Source organism: Castor canadensis, chromosome 7, assembly GCF_047511655.1.
Source record: "Castor canadensis chromosome 7, mCasCan1.hap1v2, whole genome shotgun sequence".
Taxonomy (NCBI): domain Eukaryota; kingdom Metazoa; phylum Chordata; class Mammalia; order Rodentia; family Castoridae; genus Castor; species Castor canadensis.
The window spans coordinates 107,641,241-107,661,811 of record NC_133392.1 but is presented as its reverse complement, the minus strand read 5'-3'; the positions used below and the strand labels follow the sequence as shown (position 1 = coordinate 107,661,811).

The following is a 20,571-nucleotide window of genomic DNA, read 5'->3' as shown; positions in this document are numbered from 1 at the left end:
GATCTTCCTTTCTAATCCTGTTTGCCAAACAGTGTCTTTTGATGGGGGAGTTGAGTCCATTTACATTCAGTGTTAATATTAGTAGGTTTGTGGTGATTCCTGCCATTTAGTTCTTATGGTTGTTTAAGGATTTGATTGTGTGCAGCCAAATCACTGCTACTCTCTGATTACTTGTCTTTTCTCCTCCTATGGTTTAATACTTCCTGTTTTCTTGTGGTTTTGTTTGCTTTCATCTTCTGTGTGCAGAATTCTTTGTAGAATCTTCTGTAGTGGTGGCTTGGTGGTCATGTATTGTTTTAGTTTCTATTTATCATGGAAGATTTTTTTATTGCTTCATCAATTTTGAGTGATAGTTTTGCTGGGTAGAATATCCTATGGCTGAAATTATTTTCATTCAGTGCCTGAAATACCTCACTCCATGCCCTTCTTGCTTTTAAGGTTTCTGTTGAGAAATCTGCTATAATTTTTTGGAGTTTACTTTTATACATTATTTGTTTTTTTCTCTTTTACAGCCTTCAGTATTCTTTGTCTGTTCTCTGTGCTTGTTGTTTTAATGATAGTATGCCATGGAGAGGTTCTATTGGTCAAATCTGTTAGGTGTCCTGGAGGCTTCCTGTATAGGCAAAACTTTCTCAAAGATTTGGGAAATTTTCTGATATTATTTTATTGAATATATTATGTACCCCTTTGGCTTGTACCTCTTCTCCTTCTTCAATGCCCATGATTCTTAGGTTTGGTCTTTTGATGGAGTCGCTGAGTTCTTGCATGTTCCTCTTCAGTTGTTTGACTTGGCTTCTGGGTTTTGTGGCCCTTGTGTGTGTTTGAGTGTATTTCTGTTATTGTAGTGGAGGGTGCTTGTGTCAGGGATTGCAGGGTCTGGGGGTGTGTACAGTTGGTACAGTACACTAGTCAGCTGGTGGTGAGTATGTAGGAGGGAGGGGTAGTGTGGTGACAGGTTGGGGAAGGATAGGAGAGAGTGGATGAGAAGGGGCAGGAAGAGTAGTTGGGAGGGAGAACAATGAATTTTAGTACAGGAAAAGGAGGGAAAGTGAAGGAGGTAAGAATAGGGATAAGAAAATAGTGATGATAAGGTTAATAATACAGAAGAAAAAAAAAAAAACACCAGGTACTGCAACAACTAAATTTCCATCTGTTTGGTAAAAGTTCTGGAGTTACTCCTTTAGAGTCCAATCTTGGCACTGGGGGAACTCTAATGTGGTCTGACCAGGTGACTGGCTTGTGAGTAGTATTTGGTTCCTTCTGTACACAGGGCAAGTTGCAATTGGAAGCTGAGGTAACTCACTGCCAGATTTGAATTTGTTTTAAAAAAATTCAGAAAATAAGCCAGGCCTGTTGTGCTGCACACCTGTAATTCCAACACTTAGGAGGATTACAAATTTGAGGCCAGCCTGAGCTACATAGCAAGACCCTTTCTCAATGCCTGCCCCCCCAAAAACTTCAGAAAATAAAATGGAATTTATTTTTCAGTAAAAGTTTGCATTCTGAAAGCAAGCTTAAAAAATTCTGGAATAATTAATTCAAACTAAGTATAATCTGTAATTATCTCTTTTTTAAAGTATAGAGACAGAAGAAGAGCAACAATATCTCACCTCGAGCTATATTAACATCTCCACTGATTCATTGCCAGGTGGCAAAGAGTATTTGGTTTGGGTCCAAGCTACAAATGTGCTTGGCATGAAGGAGTCAAAGCGACTGCAAGTGCATCTGGATGACATAGGTAAAAAAAACACAAAATTGTCTTGTTATATAACACGGGGCAAAAAAACCCATGAACTTCTATGATTTCTTTAATCACAAACTAATCTGTGCTGATCTAGTCAAGTAAAGTCTACATGTGAAAGAAGTCCCCCTAAATTTCTGAAGATTTTGATAGATAAAACAAAAATTATCCATAATTCTTCCTGCCCAAGGCAACTCAGAACTGAGGGCTGCTATAATCTTGCTGTATATCCTTCCACTCTTATTTCCACATGGCCATATGTGTTTTTACAAATATTTACTGGGAGCTTGTTATGTTCCAAGGACCAGGGTCATAATCAGTGTGACGAGGTTTATGTTGTGAGCAGCAGGACACCCTGAGGACAACGTACGCTGTTGGGGAACTGTGTAGATAATTGCAAAGAATTTTGTAAACATCTCTATATTCACCACCCAGGGCAACAAATGTTAATATTTTTGTTCAAATATTTTTAGACTGTGTCTTTCTTACAATAGATAATGAACACCTTTATCACCTTAATCTATAATATTATTTTTAGTGCTACTAGAATATAGTAGGTTATATGCTAATTTTTTTGGAGGTTCTAGGGGTTGAACTCATGGCATCATGCTTGCTAGTCAAGCACTCTACCTCTTGAGCCACATCTCAGGTCCTGAGTGTACAATAGTTTAATCCCTTACTATTGATGGTTTAGGCTGCTGTCAATTTTCTACCATTATAAACTTTATTGTCATGAGCAATCTTGTGACTAAATCGCCACATAGTTCTTGATTGCTTTCTTAAGGTAAATTCTTAAAAAATTAATTACTTTTGAGTCTTTTACAACTACACCCATGTTCTCAAATCAGAATGTACCACAGAGCACCAAGTGTGAATCAATCTCTTTGTAGAGGTCCTAGCATGAATGACCTTTGTTAATGTTAAGGATAATTTCAGTAAGCAAATATTTATTGAGCATTTCTTTATGTGCTTTTACAAACAGTATTTTATTTAATCCTCACAACAACCCTATTTAGTAGAAGAGATTATAGTGTACATAGGAAGAAATCAAGGCTCAGGGCATTACAGAATTTGAGATTGCATTGTTAAAGAACGTCTAATTTCAATATTCTTGACTCCTCTCCTCATCTTTAGGAGAAAAATGAAAGCACATTATAATGTGTCCAACAACTTTCCTGCTGATTAATGACCCAGGGCATATAAAGTTTTCTCTTGGGGTTCAACATGGGTACCCTTTGGGGGGGTCACTGAAATCTACTATCCCAACTAGCAACTCAATTCTCAGCCAACCACAACTATCAAGTAATGGAATTGCCTCAAAATACATCCTAGCCTCTGGATATTGGATTGGAAACCCACACTGTTGACTCTGGTGCTGAACAATTGCTTCACTTCATTGTATATTCTTGGAGCTACGGTTCTCTTGACCACAAGATAATTTGTCTAAATTTACATTTTGAAGTATGATGCAGTAATAGAACTTCTCACATGTTCCCCTGGATGGAGTAATAATGTGTACAGGCTACCCTGCTCAGTATCACTTTGACAGTGTCATTTTTAGAAACTAAATTATAATTAATAGTATTTTTGCTGTTGTTATTATTAACAGTATGACCCTAACATCATCACATCCCGTTATTGAAACCTGTATTGTTCCAGACACTTGACACATATCACATTTAATTTTGGAAACAGCCATACATGGTAGTATTGTTCCCATTTCACAGATGAGGAAGATGATAAAATAATTTGCCCAAGGTCACTTAGATAATAAGGAGGAGAAGCAGATTTCATCCCAGACTTACTGACTTGCCATAGTTAATCACCACCCCACCACCCACAAAGAAAATTTCAGCTGGCCTACAACTCCAAATCTGACTTCTCACACTGTGAACTGGAAGTCTTGAGGTATTATTTCTCCTCCTTTCTTTCTTCTCCTCCCCTGCTTCCCCACCCCCTGCCTCCATCCTTGCCTTCTCATTATCCCAAAATGGACTCAGAAACTCAGGTTGAAAAACACAGGTTGAGGGTATAGGAGGCTCTAATCACCAAAGTTACCAGACTATTAACAGATGGGCTGTTTTTATTGGTAACACTTTAAGAATGAGACATTGCACGTTAATTAAATGAACTGTTCTACGAGACTGAGAACAGAACACTCCCCTGGGAATAATTTCCACATAATAGCAATAAACTTAGACTTTAATTACATTAGGGAGGCTATGATGAAATACAAGGAAGAGAAATAAATTCCAATACAGAAAGAGCAGAGCTTTCTACTTGCCACTGCAAACATCAGTTCTCCCCCATTGTATAAATATGGAGAAATACATATTGGAAAGATCCCAAACAACTGTAATCTGGTTATTAATTTCAATACAAATGGAACCTAAAAATATAGCATCTGTCATGGGTTTGATAGTCTTTATATTTAAGACGTGGTAGGAATGTTTGAAACACAAGCAATGAAAGCACAAATTCAACAGTTGAACTAAAGTTCACATTCAAGTATGTTTATAATAGATGTTTTATTTATAAAAGTATGAACTTACTCAAACCTAAATGCTAGCTGCAATAGCATCTTCTCCTGTGTTCTAAGTCTGTCACGTGCTATCTCAACAGACTAGCTTGTTTTTTTTTACTTTTTTGGTGGTTCTGGGGCTTGAACTCAGGACTTGCAAGACATACACTCTACCACTAGAGCCACACCTCCAGCCCCATTATCAACAGACTAAACATGCTTTGCCTTCCCCTCCGAACATTTATTTCTTCAAAAGTTTTTGTCAACCTTAATAATAAGAAGAAGGAGGGAGGGAAAGAGAGAGAGAGAGAGAGAGAGAAACTTCAAGGATGATTAAGTTTGTCGGGCCTAGCAGTACAATGGGAATACACAGGCCATAGTAAACTGTTTGTACATTCAAAGAGGTTTAGGCAGGGGGTAGTTTTTAAAGGCAAAATGAGAAGGGTCACATAAGTTGTTTTGAGTCAATTATCCTTGACTGCAAGGACCAGTAACAAAGGTGGTGTTGGTTCAAGCTTGAATAGTGAGTGGGACAGATGTCCTTGCGTTCGTATTTTCTATGCTAGCTTGTGCTTCTGTCAGAGTGCCTATGAGCGGTCTTATTACCAGACACGTGTGCATGGGATCCCCGCCTTTACAACCTTCCAGCTGTATTGATTGATTGATTGTTAGGACTTGACACAAGCAATTCCATTTTTTTAAAGCAACTCCATTTTGATTCTGACATTTTTTACAGCTCTCAGAATGCTTGTGCTGCTATGTAAGCCAAACTCATGTGGTAGATAGGAGGATGAGGGTAATTTATAACCTTGTTGGCACTTGAATGATTTTAAGTAGTTTCAGAGGCCTGAGGAACCACTTTCTTGGCTTCTGTATACTCATTCTTCTTTAAAAAAGCTTACACTAGCAAAAGGAAACCTGATAAGGAATTCAGATGGGAAAAGTTAAGCACAGTAAGCTCTTAAATTAGTTTTGCTACCACTTCTAAGCTTAGTATTTTATAAGACTGTGTCACTTGAAAACAAATCTTTAACTTTTATATTTCTCTGTAGATCACATAATTTTAGACAATAATAACTATTAATGATATAATAATTTCCTTAGGGAACATTTTATGGACTTAGAATAAATGAACGTAAATTAATGCATAGAGAATGCTAAGCTGTAACAATGGTGCCTTAAAGCCCACGGATGGGTTTTGAGTTGTTTGTTAATATGTCTAATAAAGACATGTGTTTTCATTGCTCCATCATGCATGTGAGAGAAAAATGTCAATGATCAGGTTGGTGGGGAGTAGCTCAAGTAGTAGAGTGCCTGCTTAGCAAGCGTGAGGCTCTGAGTTCAAACCCCAGTACCACCCCCCAAAAAAAGTGTCAATGATCTAGATAAAACACACTTACAAGTATTTGTACAGTTTAGAAGTTCAGAGATTCCAGTTACATTAGTCCTCCTAGTACAACCAAAGGACTAGTAGATGACCAATTCGGGTTTGTTCCCTCTTGAAGGTTATTATCATAGAACATGTAACAATTTGTAAACTCTTAAGAGTCTTATGAGGCCCACCTTGTTCAAATCATACTTTCAAGGATGTAGTCATCTATTTTAATGGGGAACAAAATAAGTTAGCAATAGATATAAATATTCATACATGTCCCTATTACACAAAAAAGAAGAATATTATTGTGAAAGATCTCAATTTAACATCTTTTCAAGTTAGATTATCTGAAATAAATTTCAATGTTGTGTTAGCTTCCTATGACAAAATACATGAGATAACTGACTTATAAGGAAGAAAGGTTTATTTTGGCTCATAGTTTTGAAGGCTTTAGTCCATGGTTGGCCCCATTGTTTTTGTGCCTGTGGCAAGGCAGAGCAGTGTGGCAAAGCCTGTGGCACAGGAAGGTGCTTAGCTCGTGGCGACTGGAAAGCAAAAAGAGATGAAGGACCAAGGTCCCAATATTCCCTTTTATGTTACAACCCCAATGACCTAAGACTTCCCACTTCTTACAGTTACATCATCTCCCAGTAGCACCAAAGTAGGGACTAAGCATTTAACACATGGCCCTTGGGGAACATTTAAGATTCAAACCATGACAGAGGCAAAGCATCATGTTTGCCTAAACAGGTGCAAGCAAGAGGCGATACCTCCTTTAGCTCTTTTGTTAATTAGACCAGGCTCTGGAATTCATTAGTTAAGACTGTGGGGGTAGGGGTGGGGGAAAGACAGGATTTTAGAGAAATGGAGAACGAACTACATAGAATTTTCCTCAGTGACAGAAGTTATCTACATAATTAGAAAAACAGACAAGGGTCATTAGTTGTTAATTAGATCATGAAATTGCTGGGGTTTTGTACTTTGAATGTTAACATGTTTATATATTGATGAAAAAATATCAATTTCTCCCTATGCTAGTTTTTTAACTGTTAGATTTTTGTCTCTTTTTCTAGTGATACCTTCAGCATCCGTTATTTCCAGGGCTGAGACTACAAATGCTGTTGTGGACAAGACTGTTATTTATTGGAATAGTGAAACAGCAATTGAAAAGGTCTCGTGTGAAATGAGATATAAAGCTACAACAAACCACACTTGGAATGTAAGCTAAACTTTCATTATTCTTTGGCATGTGAGTGAATGATTTAAAAGAAAGCCAACTATTGTGTTCACAGTGGACTGCTAAAGGATTCATTTTGCATGTTTTCTTTTTATTGTTGTTGTACTGGGGGTGCATTGTGGCATTTTCAAAAGCTCTTAAAATGTATCAAATATACCATACCTTGAATTCACCCCCTCCATCATTCTCCTTTATCCCCCTGCCACCATTCCTGGAATAGTTTCAGCAGGTCTCATTTTTCCATTTTCATACATGTGTACATATTATTTCCACCATATTCACCCTCCTACACCCTTTCCTTACATCCTCCCCCCTCCCACTGGTACCAACCCCCCAGACAGGACCTGTTTTGCCTTCCTGTCCTCTATTTGTGAAAAAAAGACATTTTTGTTTGTTTAAGATAGCTACGCTGGGAGTTTCATTGTGACATTTCCATGTATATATGTATTATAACCCAAATTGGCTCATCCCCTCTATTTTTGTCCTTTCTACCTTAGTACCCTTCTTATGGTGATTTCAATGAGTTTCAATGAGTACATCAGCCATATTCACCTTCTTAATTTCCTTCCTTTGCTTTCCCCCTCTCATGTGACCTCCCCTTAGTGTGATCTGTTTTTCAGAATATTGTTTTATTTGTGTAGGTCTAAATTCCACATATGAGAGAGAACATGTGGCTTTTGGCTTTCTGAACTTGGCTAACTTCAGTTAAGATGATGTTCTCCAGTTTGATCCATTTACCTGCAAACGACAAAATTTCATTCCCCTTTGTGGCTGAATAAAATTCTATAGAATATAAATACCACATTTTCTTGATCCATTCATCAGTAGTGGGGTATCTTGGCTGTTTCTGTAGCTTAGCTATTGTGACTAATGCTGCAGTAAACATGAGTGTGCAGGTGTATTTATTGTAACCTGACTCATATTCCTTTCGGTATATCCCTAGAAGTAGTATTGCTGGATCATATGACAGTTCTATTTTTAGTTTTTTGAGGAGCCTCCATACTGTTTTCCACAGTGTTTGTACTGATTTATATTCCCACCAACAGTGTATGAGGGTTCCTTTTCCCCCACATCCTCACCAACATTTGTTGTTATTTGTATTCTTGATGATAGCCATTATAACAGGAGTGAGGTGGAATCTTAACGTGGTTTTGATTTGCATTTCCTTTATGGCCAGAGATGTTGAGCATTTCTTCATGGGTTTTTTGTTTTTGTTTTTGTTTTAGCTATTTCTTCCTTTCCCATGTCTTCATTAGGTCATTGATTTTGGGAGAGTTTAGTTTTTTGAGCACCTTCTATATTCAGTTTTCCCAACAACATTTGTTGAAGAGACTGTCTTTTCTCAATCATATGCTTCAGGTGCCTTTGTCAAAAATTAGATGAGTGTAGATGCATGGATTCACATCTAGGTCTTCTGTTCTGTCCCACTGGTCTTCATGTCTGTTTTTGTGCCAGTACCATGTTGTTTTTATTGCTGTGGCTCTGTAGTATATTTTGAAGTTGGTTATAGTGGTACCTCCAGCATTGCTCTTTTTGCCCAATATTGCCCTGATTATTTTCAGCTTTTGTGCTTCCAAATGAACTTTAGGGTTGGTTTTTCAAACTTAAAGTCATTGAGCTTTTGATGGGGATTGCATTGAACATGCAGATTGCTTTTGGTAATATACCCATTTTCACAATACTGATTCTGTCAATCCTTGAACATGGGAGATCTTTCCATCTTCTGTAATCTTCTACTTCTTTTCATTTTTCATGTTTTTATCTGGATTTTTGTGGGCCACTTTAGTTTTTTTTGTTTTGTTTTTTGGGTTCTGTGTGTGTGTGTTACTGGGGTTTGAACTCAGGGCTTCGTGTTTGCTAGGCAAGCACTCTACCACTTGAGCCATTCATCTAGCCCTTTTTCTGGGTTGGATATTTTCGAGCGAGGGTCTCGTAAGATATTTGCCCATGCTGGCTTCAAATCATGATCCTCCTTATTGCTGCTTCCTGAGTAGCTAGGATACAGGTGTGAGCTGCTGGCACCTGGCCAGCTTTACCTTTAATAATAATTACCATATGTTCTGAGGGAGATGTTTCCTGAAAAGATCCTCTTGCCTTTTGTAAATTGCTAACTAGACCAAATCTCCAACTAAGAGGGAACTATCCAGTTTTAATGCCTTGTAATGGTCTCCTAGGGCAAAATTTGCATCAGCGATGGAGGATGTAAAATTTAAGTATTCTATGCTGAAATTTGACAGATATCCAGGGAAATAAAAAATTGTTCAAAGTGGAGAACTTATGAATGTCTCTTTTTAAATGAAAAATGTACAAATGTAAGATAACATAAGCCTTAGTCTTAGATGAGCTTAAAGTAAAAAGTGAATTTCTAGATTACCTACCCATAAATACCAAGGGTAAATTACCAAATGTCTTAGGAAAGGTATAGATAAGAAGGTTCATTAATAAAATCACATCACTTGACAACACCTATGAACAGTGTAATAAAAACTCACTAACTTGAACTCGTCTGACTTAGGAAAAAGTTCTAATTTTGATATACTTGAAAAAATATAGCAAAAATGTCATTCTATTGTGTTCAAGTGCAATAAACTGGCATTTAGTCCAAATAATTAAAGAATGGAGTTTCTGGCTTTGCTTAATTAAGAGTTCTTTAGGGGGTATGGATAGCCAGTTTTCAGACAGGTAAATAAAATGATACTAAAACATACACTAAACAGGATTTAATTTTTCTTTGGTGATCAACACGAGTCCAAAAGCTTTCTACTGCTTCAACCTCATCATTTTATTTTATTTTTTTTTCATTTTTCTTTTATTATTCATATGTACATACAAGGCTTGGTTCATTTCTCCCCCCTGCCCCCACCCCCTCCCTTACCACCCACTCCGCCCCTCCCTCTTCCCCCCCCTCAATACCCAGCAGAAACTATTTTGCCCTTATTTCTAATTTTGTTGTAGAGAGAGTATAAGCAATAATAGGAAGGAACATCAACCTCATCATTTTAAATATCAGTGTTGCTGGAGAGCATTACGTTTTAAAAGTGTAAGAACATGGGGGTAAAATATCCTGATTTCATGATCTGTCCTAAGAATTGTGTCTGAAAATTAAATTCTTGCCAGGTGCCAGTGGCTCATGCCTAGTAATCCTAACTGCTCGGGAGGCAGAGATCAGAAGGATCGTGGTTCGAAGCCAGCTCTGGCAGATAATTCGAGAGACCCTCTGTCGAAAAATACTCAACACAAAAAATGACTGGTGGAGTGGCTCAAGTGATAAAGTGCCTGCCTAGCAAGTTTGAGACCCTGTGTTCAAACCCCAGTACTGCAAAAAAAAAAAAAAAAATTTAATTCCTGGAGTCAATTTGTATGTTTAACTTTGCTTGCTTGATCACAAATGTTAATGTTGCTTGGTGGCTCACGTCTGTAATCCTATACTCAGGAGGCAGAGATCAGGAGGATCACAGTTCAAAGCCAGCCAGGGCAATTAGTTCACGAGACCCTATCTGGAAAAACCCATCACAAAAATAGGACTGGTGGAGTGGTTCAAGGTGAAGGTCCCAAATTCAAACCTTCCTCCCCCCAAAAAGCAACAAAAACCAAATGTGAATGTTGTAGTTGTTTGTATCATGCTCAGCTGAGAGTTCCTGTCTATATCATTTGGTCAATAACCAAGTGTAGATCCAGCTGGACTCCTTTAGCAGATATGGAATTTAGGTAAATTTGAAAGCAACCCAGATGAGTCTTAGAGTTTGAGTTCAAGAGGTTTTCCTTGAGGACATCTGGGCATCACGGTAATAGGATGACAGTAAAAATATTAAGTTCCCTTACCTAGTATAAATAGGAGGAGTAATAAATTAAAAGAACATGTAGAAAACAGAAAGAACTGTCAGTGTCTGGGAATGGTTTTCCAAAACCATCTGTTTTCTGACTAAAACGCTTGTTCTTTGCTCCCCCTGGTGGTGCTATACGTACCATCGTGAGACTTAAGTGGCCCAGGCTAGCCACCTCCTCCTCCAGATTCCTATTTTAGCTTCCCAGTGTTGGGCCACCATGCTTTGGTCTCACTTTTGAAAACCTTGTCTTTATCAGAAGTTGCAAATGAAAGAGTTGGAAGAATATTCGTTTTCCATTTAGTCCTCAGAACCTCAGAATCCTTGGTGATAGGTAGCATTAGCTCTATTATATAAGTGAAACTGAGTCCAGAAGAGGTCAAGCCAGACTTTTCCAAATTTACTCTTCACTTCAGGTACCCATAAATATTTAGAAAATCAAAGTACAGTTTTCAGTCCAAAGTCTATCTTCCATCCCCTCTACCGCAATTCTATTAAATACAACTATTAACACAGAAAAAAAAAAAAAAAAAAAGGTGAATCACCACTTCTTTCTAAGTCCAGTCAGTAACATCCTGGAGGAAGCTTTCATCTGGGTCACACATGAAGTGTTGTCTTTGCCCCCTGGTAGGGGGACAAGAAAGTCAAAAAGAGTGGGAGGAGAGAAAGGATTGCAGGTGCCCTTCCACCTCCTTCTGTGGTGACATTGTGGCCATCAGATATTGCTGGAGGGTAGCTCTTTACTTCAAAGTGACAGGCAGCTATCTCAGGAAAGCCTTGTAGCTGAGATCACAGGCTATAGAGTTCAAAGCCTGGCTCTGCTGCTTTCTAGTTGTGCAACCTTGAGCAAGCTTCTTATCTTTTCTGCGCTTCATGCCCATGGACAAAATGGGAACAAAATAAGCACCTACCTCACCCGTTGTGTGGGGGTGGGATAGGGCAGAGGGGAGAGCAAATGGTATAAGAAATCAGCTGAGAGCCAGGACTAGAATAATGTGGGCTAGCTATTACTTTTACCTTTTTTTGTCAGTACTGAGGATTGAACTCAGGGGCTCAGGCAGGCACTCTACCACTTGAGCTACACTCCCAGCATTATTTTTACCCATCTTAACCTGCAGGGAAGCTATGCTGTAGGGGTGATATAGTACAAAGGAATCCACCAAAAATAGCCAGGTATTGAAAGTGTTTTTTAGCCCCTGGAGCTAAGCTGCTTACACACTGTGATGTTTCTAGAGGAACCATTCAATCCTCCCTGTGATCCTCCAAGGCTAACACCGCAGGGCAGAATTTTGGTCTATTGAGAAATAGCTCAAAGCTTCAGAGTTTGTCCCTAGAGATTAAATTGCTCTGGGGGGAACATTAACAAACATCTCATCCATACCTCATTAGTCTGTCTACCTAAAATAATCACTCCGCTTTGAAGGAAATGAGAAAATGGTTTATTCTGAGTCAAATATGAGTGGCCATGACCTGGGGACATGGATTCAAATTATTCAGACAGTGGAAGAGGTTACACGAGCTGTTATAGTAATAGAACGGATTGAGGTCATCAATCGATATTTAACAATTACACTGGTGGGAGCATCAGGTAGGCAGGGCTATAGCAAAGCAGAGAAACCTCTTCTGTAGGCTGCAGATGTTATCTTATAGCATTCTTACCTTTAGGGTTGGTAGGAGTTAGAGATCTGCTAAACTTGATGATAGATCCTGAGAAGTTTACATTATAGTCGTGAGAGTTAGGTCAGATACAAAAGTTTAGGTAAATGTCTATTAAAGGTGTTTAGGCTCGTGTAGTCTCTCATCAGGAGATTCCCAAATTCTTTGTGTCCCACAAAGCATCCAGGCAGGGCACATGGGTGTAGTAAAGGAGGTAACAGAGTTTATTAAAGATTAAGGAAAGGGTTATAAAAGACCATGGTGGGGCCAGGTGGAAGCCAGAAGCAGTACCTTCCCTTTTCCAGGTGCTTTTCAAAACTGCACTAACCTAGAAGAAGGGAAGAACCTAGTGATTTCTAACCACCAATAATTGGGGAGGGGCATAGGTGGTCCCTGGATCAGGTGGAGGTAGTTTGAATTGTGCCCAAGCTCAGGTGTGAGTAAGTAACCTCCACGGAATTGCAGTTGAAAAGAAGACTCAGAGAAAGAGAAGAATGTTCAGCCTGAATTACAATATTAAGTCATATGTTTTAAGAATCCTATTTTCTATCTTAGCCTGCCTCAACTGATCTTAAGATAGCCCAAGATAATTTTGTCTCTCTACCTACAACATTCCCCTCTCCACAGTCATGATGTTCTAGATAGCCAAGGTCAAGCAGTCTGTAGGATCTTTCATATACAGGCAGTTTTTTCCTGGTGCTGGTGCTCAAACCCATGCTTTTATGCATGCTAGGCAGGCACTCAACCACTAAGCTAGGTCATCAGCCAGCAGAGTGTGTTTGAAAGTCACATCTTTGGCACAAGCCATCCCTAAATGGGTATTTTCATGAATTTTACATTTCCAATACATGACAAGTTTCAAAGATTGATTTTAAGATTATTTTTGGTGGGGGGGGGCAGTCCTGGGGTTTGAACTCAGGGCCTTGCACTTGCTGGGCAGATGCTCCACCGCTGGAGCCCTGCCCCCAGCCCAGGAATGAGTTTTAATAGAAGAATCCCTGAATGGGATTGATACCTTGGTCTTTTCTCTTCTGTCCTTTAAAATCTCGATAGTGTTAATTTTCTCCTTCACGAGTGTCTGGTGATTGGTTTTCTCCCAATCGCCTAATAAATGCATTTCTAGACATATTTTATGTCTATACTATGCCTTCCAATCCTGCTTCACCTTTTCAGTAAATCACTTCCTGTTCCACACGAAGATGCTGTGCTTGCTCCTTGGACTCGCTGTCAGCCAAAGCAGTTTCTTTGGGGGCATTTTTCACTATATTTTACAGAGTAGTCAGAAAAAATGTAAATTTGTTCCTCACCTATTTTCTTTCTTATTTCCATTGGATTTTCATAGCTCAACATTCTTTTTTGTGTGTGAATGTTACAATATCACTTAACATCTATTGATTTTTATTAGCATTCGTTCTGACATATCTGAAAACATTCTTAAATGTTATGTTTTATTTCTGTCTGTCTCTGTCTCTTTCTCCCTCTCTCTCACACACATGGACATATCTTAGGCCTTGTAGAATTTGTATAAATTTGCAGTAAAGGACCAATTTAACAAATTAGCTTATCAATAATTTTTCTAAAAGTAATCATGAACAAGTGAAATTATTTTATCATTCAGAGAAAACTGTTGATCTAAATATCTAACTAGAGAGAGAGAGAGAGAGAGAGAGAGAAGACTAGAACAGTCACCATCGAATTCTCCATTTCCCCACTCCCCTAAAAATCAGCTCTTCCAGAATTTATAACGTGTTACATTGTGGGCTTTCCTGAGATTTACAAGCTTGAGAGAGCTGTCACACAAAGCGATGTGAATTCCACTTTTAATGCTTGAATATATGATCATGTATGTTTTGCACAAAGTGCTCTATTGCTCTGTTTTTCAGGGTCTAGGAGAGTGCTCTGAGAATAGGAGTGCTGCATACATCTCTGCTAGGTGGAAAACTATTCTAAAAAGCATACCATAAGCCAAGTTCCAGTGGCTCACCACTGTAATCCTAGCTGCTTGGGAGACTGAGATTGGGAAGATCATGATTGGAGGCCTGCTGAGGCAAATAGTTCTCGAGACCCCCATCCCTAAATAACCAGAGCAAAAGGAACAGGAGTTGTGGTTCAAGTGGTAGAGTTCCTGCTTTGCAAGCATGAAGCCCTAAGTTCAAATCCCTGTACCACAAAAAAAGAAAGCATATATTATTTTGTTATTGTACATCTACTTCAGGTTAAAGAATTTGATGCCAATTTTACATATGTGCAACAGTCAGAATTCTACTTGGAGCCAAACATTAATTATATATTTCAAGTGAGATGTCAAGAAAGAGGCAAAAGGTACTGGCAGCCCTGGAGTTCCCCCTTTTTCCATCACACACCTGACACAGGTGAGTGTGTTTATATTTTTAATCTCTGAGGCTTTTCTTTTGACTTCTGACTCTTCTAATATATTTTCTGCTTGATTTCTATCAAGATTGGCAAAAATACCCTAGGGTAGGTGGTAATCATTTTGTTTTGATTTTGCTAAGGCTACGAGGATTTGCAAAATGGTTCTAAACATTCCTGAGCTAAAAATCAACCAGGGGTGCTTGTTTAAGGTGTGTTCACTGTCCAGCCCAGAGGGTCTGATCCCACAGCCAGTAGGAAAGGGAGGTTCTTAAGACTCGACATTTCTTTCAAACCCGCCCTGGGTGATTGTGAGGCATGCAATTTTCTTAGATCTTGTTTTGGAATCACAAACATATATTCTTCTAAAAGAGACACAAATCGAATCCTGTTAATAAGTATTGATTGTCTGCTATGTGCAAAGCAATCAGGAAGAGTTATAACACTTAAATATGGGATCAATGAGTTCTCCACAAGATTTAGCTGATATGCTGTTTATCTCTAGACCTTATCCTATTCCTTATATTACTAATTTAATTTTTCTATATGTTTACTTGTGTCATTCAATACCAATTTCATTGCTAAATAGACCTTCATGGTAAGCAAATAATAAAGTAAGTCTATTGTGATCGTCATACTACTCCATCACAGTCCATAACCCTGAAGGTGACCCACTACTCTCTGTAGTTTAAACACTGGTTTCAAGTTTTCTTTTCAGAACCGAAGGACTTGATTATAATCACAGTATTGCTAATATCATTCTTATTATGACGTCTTGGAAACTTGATTTATGTTTCTTTTTTATATTTAATTTTGAGCTTTAGTGATTTATATTTTCAAAGCACTTTGACATAAATTGTAAATACTGATGGCTGCCAAATAAGTACCAGGAGCCAGGAGCCAGATGACTGCAAAAAGTTCTTTTGGCGCCCCCTGATGCTCAAATCTTAGAAATACATTAATAAGGAGTCATTTTCAATAATGAGTGCTGTTTTTTTTTTTGAAAGTTGGCTTTAGGGTTAAGGTATCTTGTCTTAAATTGACATCATTAAGAATTCTTAAGATTTTACAAGCTGATTTATAATAGAATTTGTTTGATAGCCTAATTATTTTTAACAAAACCTAGAATTGTGTAGCAAGATTATCCAAATTAATACCTATCGTTTACCATTTATAAAGTTCTACTAAATACAAGCTTGATTTTCACATCAACCACATTTGGTAGTGTAATTAGCACCATTTTACAAAAGCAAAAACTGAGGCCTGACCTGCTAACTAGCACATTGCTAGTGGTTTTGTAGCGCCTAATTATTCAGATACATTTTCTGTGCATTTTCCCTGCCTTCCCTCAGAATGTCATCAACCTTTTTCAGCAATTACATCACTTAACCTAAACACTGTACAAGTTAGGTGTGTGACTGAAAATGTTCTTCTTTAAGGCTGAAGGTCTTTAGCCTGAGATGTAAGGGAATAAGAACACCAGAGCTGCCCCTACAACAGTCTGAACTTAGTCTTTTGTTTCCAAGGAGAAAAAGTATCCATCAAAATTAAACATCCCTGAAAATTTGCATTAGCTAAGAAGCACCACAGACTAGCCTCTTGGTTCAAATGCCTCTGACACACATTAAATAAGAAACAATTGAAGTGTGCTAGGGAAAGTGAAAATGTTAAATTTTTTTTAAAAACTTCTCTTTTTTTTTTCCTGTTTGTTTGTGAAAGCAATGCAAGTTTTTTCTATTATACAACTAGAAATACCTGCTATCCACATTTTGCTGAATTTAATACTAATTTTTCCTGTGTACCTGCTATGGTGTAATCAGTGTTTTGTATTCTGATTCTCTTACTTAATCTACCTTGTTGGGTAGATTCTAATTTATGGACATACCAGAACTTATTTGTTTTCTTTTTTAAACAATATTCTAGGCTATTTCCTTTTTTCATTAGGAATAAACTTCTTTTAATACATTTGCATTCAAACTTTCCTTGTCTCTTTAGATCTAAAGAAGAATTATTAGATCAAGAGTCAAGCGCATTTTAAGATACTGATGCATCTTTTCAAATTGCTCTTTAGCAAATCTTTAATATTGATTGCTTTTTTAAAAAAAAGGTGTTCACTTATTCATGAAATATTCATTTAGCCTCTTTTAGTGCTTAAGAACCTTAGTGAGCAAAGGAGACAAAGATCCCTGCCTTGGAGAAGTTTTATTCTAGAGGATACAGAAAATGAAACCAAGCATACTAATTATGTATCTAGCATTATAAACAAATATATAAATAAAAGCAATAAGAATCAAACTTCCCAGCTGAAGTTTAAATTGCCTTGTGATTGAGAAAGAAAGATGTATTTTCCATAATGTTAAGTTAACCAATTTTAATAATGAAATTTTTTTGACCAAACTTTTCCAATAACCAAAAGTTTATTTATGAAGAAATACAGTCCAGGCAATGATGTTCCCTTAATGAAGGAATTTCCTGTTTTATTCGCTAAAATTCTTATGTGTGTATCACTGAATTCATTCATTTCAGTACAATGTGTTTTCAATGTTATGCTCAGGATGGACAACAGGAAAAACCCTGACATAGGATGGCTTGACCTGCATCCATCCTCTTCTCTGCATTGCTTTCTTTTAGACAGTACCCTTTCTTGGCTTTTAAAAAACGTGGCCTCAGGTGCCAGGCATGGTGGTTCATGCCTATAATCCCAGCACTTGGCAGGATCTAGGGTTCAATGCCAGGCTGGTTTGCATAGTGAAACCCTGCCCTCCCCCCACAAAGAAGCAGAACAAAACAAAACCTCCAACAGCAACAAAAGACCTGGTGTCAGGCTGAGGTATAGCTAGTCACAGAGCACTTGCCTAGCATGCATGAGGCCTTGGGTTCAAGTACCAGCACTGAAAAAAAAAAAAAAGCTAAAAGAAATAGACTCCAGAAAAAAAATTCTAAAACAACTGAATAAGGGCTAAGTGACTTATAAAATAACTTATAAGACTCACTCTCTTTTTTTCTTCCTTAAAGTATTTAGGCTTTACTGGAAAGCAAAATCTTATACTAAAAATGAAACGGAAAATCAATCCCTCAGAATATAATATCAGGTTTCAGCAAGCACAGAGAGGAAGTTTCTCTGGGTTAGAGACCCTTTTTATTCTACCTTGGCAAAACAGCAAGAGGCCACTTAAATAACCGGATCTGGGTGTATTTAAGATAATAAACAAAATAGCCGAGTTTATTGGATGCTTACTACGTGTTAGGCATCATGATAAGCACTTTACATATGAATTATCGTTTATCACCGTAAAAGGGTTGTAATTATTATTCCATTGCACAGATAAAGACGATGAGTTCCAAGCAGTTTTGCAAATGGAAAGCTGATGGAGTACAGCCAGGGTATAACTCTGGCTATGGGATGCCAGCACCCACATAATTTGTAGCTCTGCTGGTCACCTTCCTAAGAGACTTAGGATGTCAGCCCCATCTCAGCCACCTAACTAAATCCTCTGCACAATTAGTCAAGAAGGAAATGATGCCAACAGAACTTTCTGGGGGTTTTTTTGGTGCTGGGAATCGAACCCAGGGCCTTGTGAATGCTAGGCATCCTCTCTAACATTGAGTTACGCTCCCAGCCTAGAGAGTCATTTGTGACATAGGGTTTGCTAGGCAAATGCAAACAGATGAGAAAAAAAACATACGATGTTATCAACTATGTCTGCTTTGCTATGAATACAAGATGTAGAAGCAGCTAGGGTTGAGGCAATGATAATGAAGCCCAGAATTCCAGAAACTTTGAGAAAGGATAGGGAAGAGAAGGTAAAGATAAAATACAGGAGAAAAGGTAATCTTGCCCACAACAGGCCCACAAAGGCAAGTTGTAATGTGTTTTTTCAGCTGGTCTTGGCCCAATAAAATATTTTGAACAGAGTGGGAGCCATGAGCCCTCTGCATTAGAAATGGTAGCACACTTGCTTAAACGGTAGTTTCCTGAACATCTGCAAGTGATACTGCTGCAGTGAAGTGTAAGAACCACTGCTTAGGAGTCAGATACCCTTCAAAAGGAAGAAGTAGCATTGGTACCAGGCTTGGCGATCTTTGATTCCAAATCTCAGACCTTAGTGTTGCCAACTCATCCTTGGGCTCTTTTGTTCAATTCGAGATGAAAATGCCAGAGACAAGCAATACCATCTGAATGAGGCTTTATTGGGGTTAAGCTCAAGCCTAAGGGAGACGGCACAGGGCCTCGTGTTCCAGGACTGACTCCCCAAGGACACCAGGAGTAAAGCTTATGCAGACAAAAAGGCAGGCTTGTGCAGGTGGACAGTCAGCCTTGCACACAATCCCAGGATTTCTACACGTCTTGGCTCTCGGGACTGGGGTTTGCCCTTCACGAGGTGATCTGCTCATACATGTTAGGCCCATCTGTGCTGGGCTTGCAAAAGATGGTGAAAGTGCTCAGGACTGCCACCACAGGAAGGTCATGCACCAGTCAAGTTCAGGGGTATTGCTTGTGGGTTGGGAGGGAAAAGTAAGGGTTTGAGGGGGAGGTGGAGAAAGGTGGGACTCAAGAAAGCTTAGTCATTGATGAAAACATATTTGAAACAGCTTGCATTAGATGAGAATCGTTGGTGGGAGAATCAGGGCCCTCTGTTGCTCTGTCTCATCATAAAGGATAACATAGGGAGTAGACAGGAAATGTGGACAGAAAAGGGGAGACCTGGCCACTTTAGTAAAAGTGGGTTTAGAGGGGTTGGAAAAGGTTGGTAATTATCTCAGGTAATTATCTCTAATACTATCTGGTCACTTCTGCTAACTCTTTCACTGGGGTCCCTGACAACCTCTGCCCTCCTCCACACACAAGATCCTCAGAAGCACATGGTGCTGGTCTGCTTCTTCAGTTAACCACCGTGTCAAGCCAACCCGCCTCTGTCTGGTCCTGTCCTGCCACTGGCCTCAAGCTTTCAGCTGAGATTCTGAGGGCTGCTGAAGTTGGAGCTTCTATCCATCAACCTGGGGTCTCTAAGTAGTGCAGAAAATACCCCAAGGGGAAAAGAGAATTTGTCACTATAGAAAACCAACACTGAAAACATGGAATTCAATTCCATAAATTTACTACTACCAATTACCAATGTAAAATAAAAGTGAAAACAATCACTTGTGCACTGTAAAACAGATCCTTTTGTAGGGGAAACAAAAAGGCACAGACTTTATAATCTTTTTAATAAGGTAGAACCCTGAGGGAAGGGCAGTCACATTTCATAATGACTAATTAACTTGCTTGATTGCAACTTGCAGTCATGTTTCCCAGAGAAATCATAGACTTTCTGGAACAACTTTCCAGAGGAAGGCAAGTATGAGCAAGCCATTAAACAGCATTTTGCTTTGTTCTTTTAAAATTACTTGTTGTTGCTTCACCACCAATGACTCCTTGAAAGCTCTTTTAATTTTTCAGGATGTTTAGTGGCTAAACTAAAAACAAATTCCTCAATGGAGCTAAATATAGGTGATATTAAACCATACAAATTTGATGGTAGCACAAGAATGTTTTTCAAAAATTCCGTTATTTATAATTACAGATTTGTTATCCATTCATATAAACATGGATTATATAACTTTGTAAAGTCTTGGTTGATAAACTGCTAAACAGATACATAGTGTCCTCGATATGCTAACAATCTTAGACTTTTCATTTTGTTTTATTTAATCTTTTGGGGGCCTTGCCTCTAATAAATCATCAAATTTCCGTAGAATAAAAATAAATAGCTCAAAGAGTTCTTCAGTCTCTTGAAGTTGGCCATCCACTAATGAGAATAAAGATGATGCTTTTCCATGAGAAAGTGATAATCTCCTGTATTAAGT

The 20,571-nt window shown here is 38.4% G+C and overlaps 1 protein-coding gene across 1 annotated transcript in view; it reads left to right on the top strand.

Moving 5' to 3' along the window:
- Il23r (interleukin 23 receptor) overlaps positions 1 to 20,571 on the top strand; it is a 67,795-nt gene that overhangs the window by 30,558 nt on the left and 16,666 nt on the right. The window contains exons 5-7 of the mRNA XM_020182445.2: positions 1,578 to 1,738; positions 6,711 to 6,856; positions 14,570 to 14,726. Coding sequence (XP_020038034.2) covers positions 1,578 to 1,738; positions 6,711 to 6,856; positions 14,570 to 14,726 — 464 coding nt within the window. The remainder of the gene's footprint in view (positions 1 to 1,577; positions 1,739 to 6,710; positions 6,857 to 14,569; positions 14,727 to 20,571) is intronic.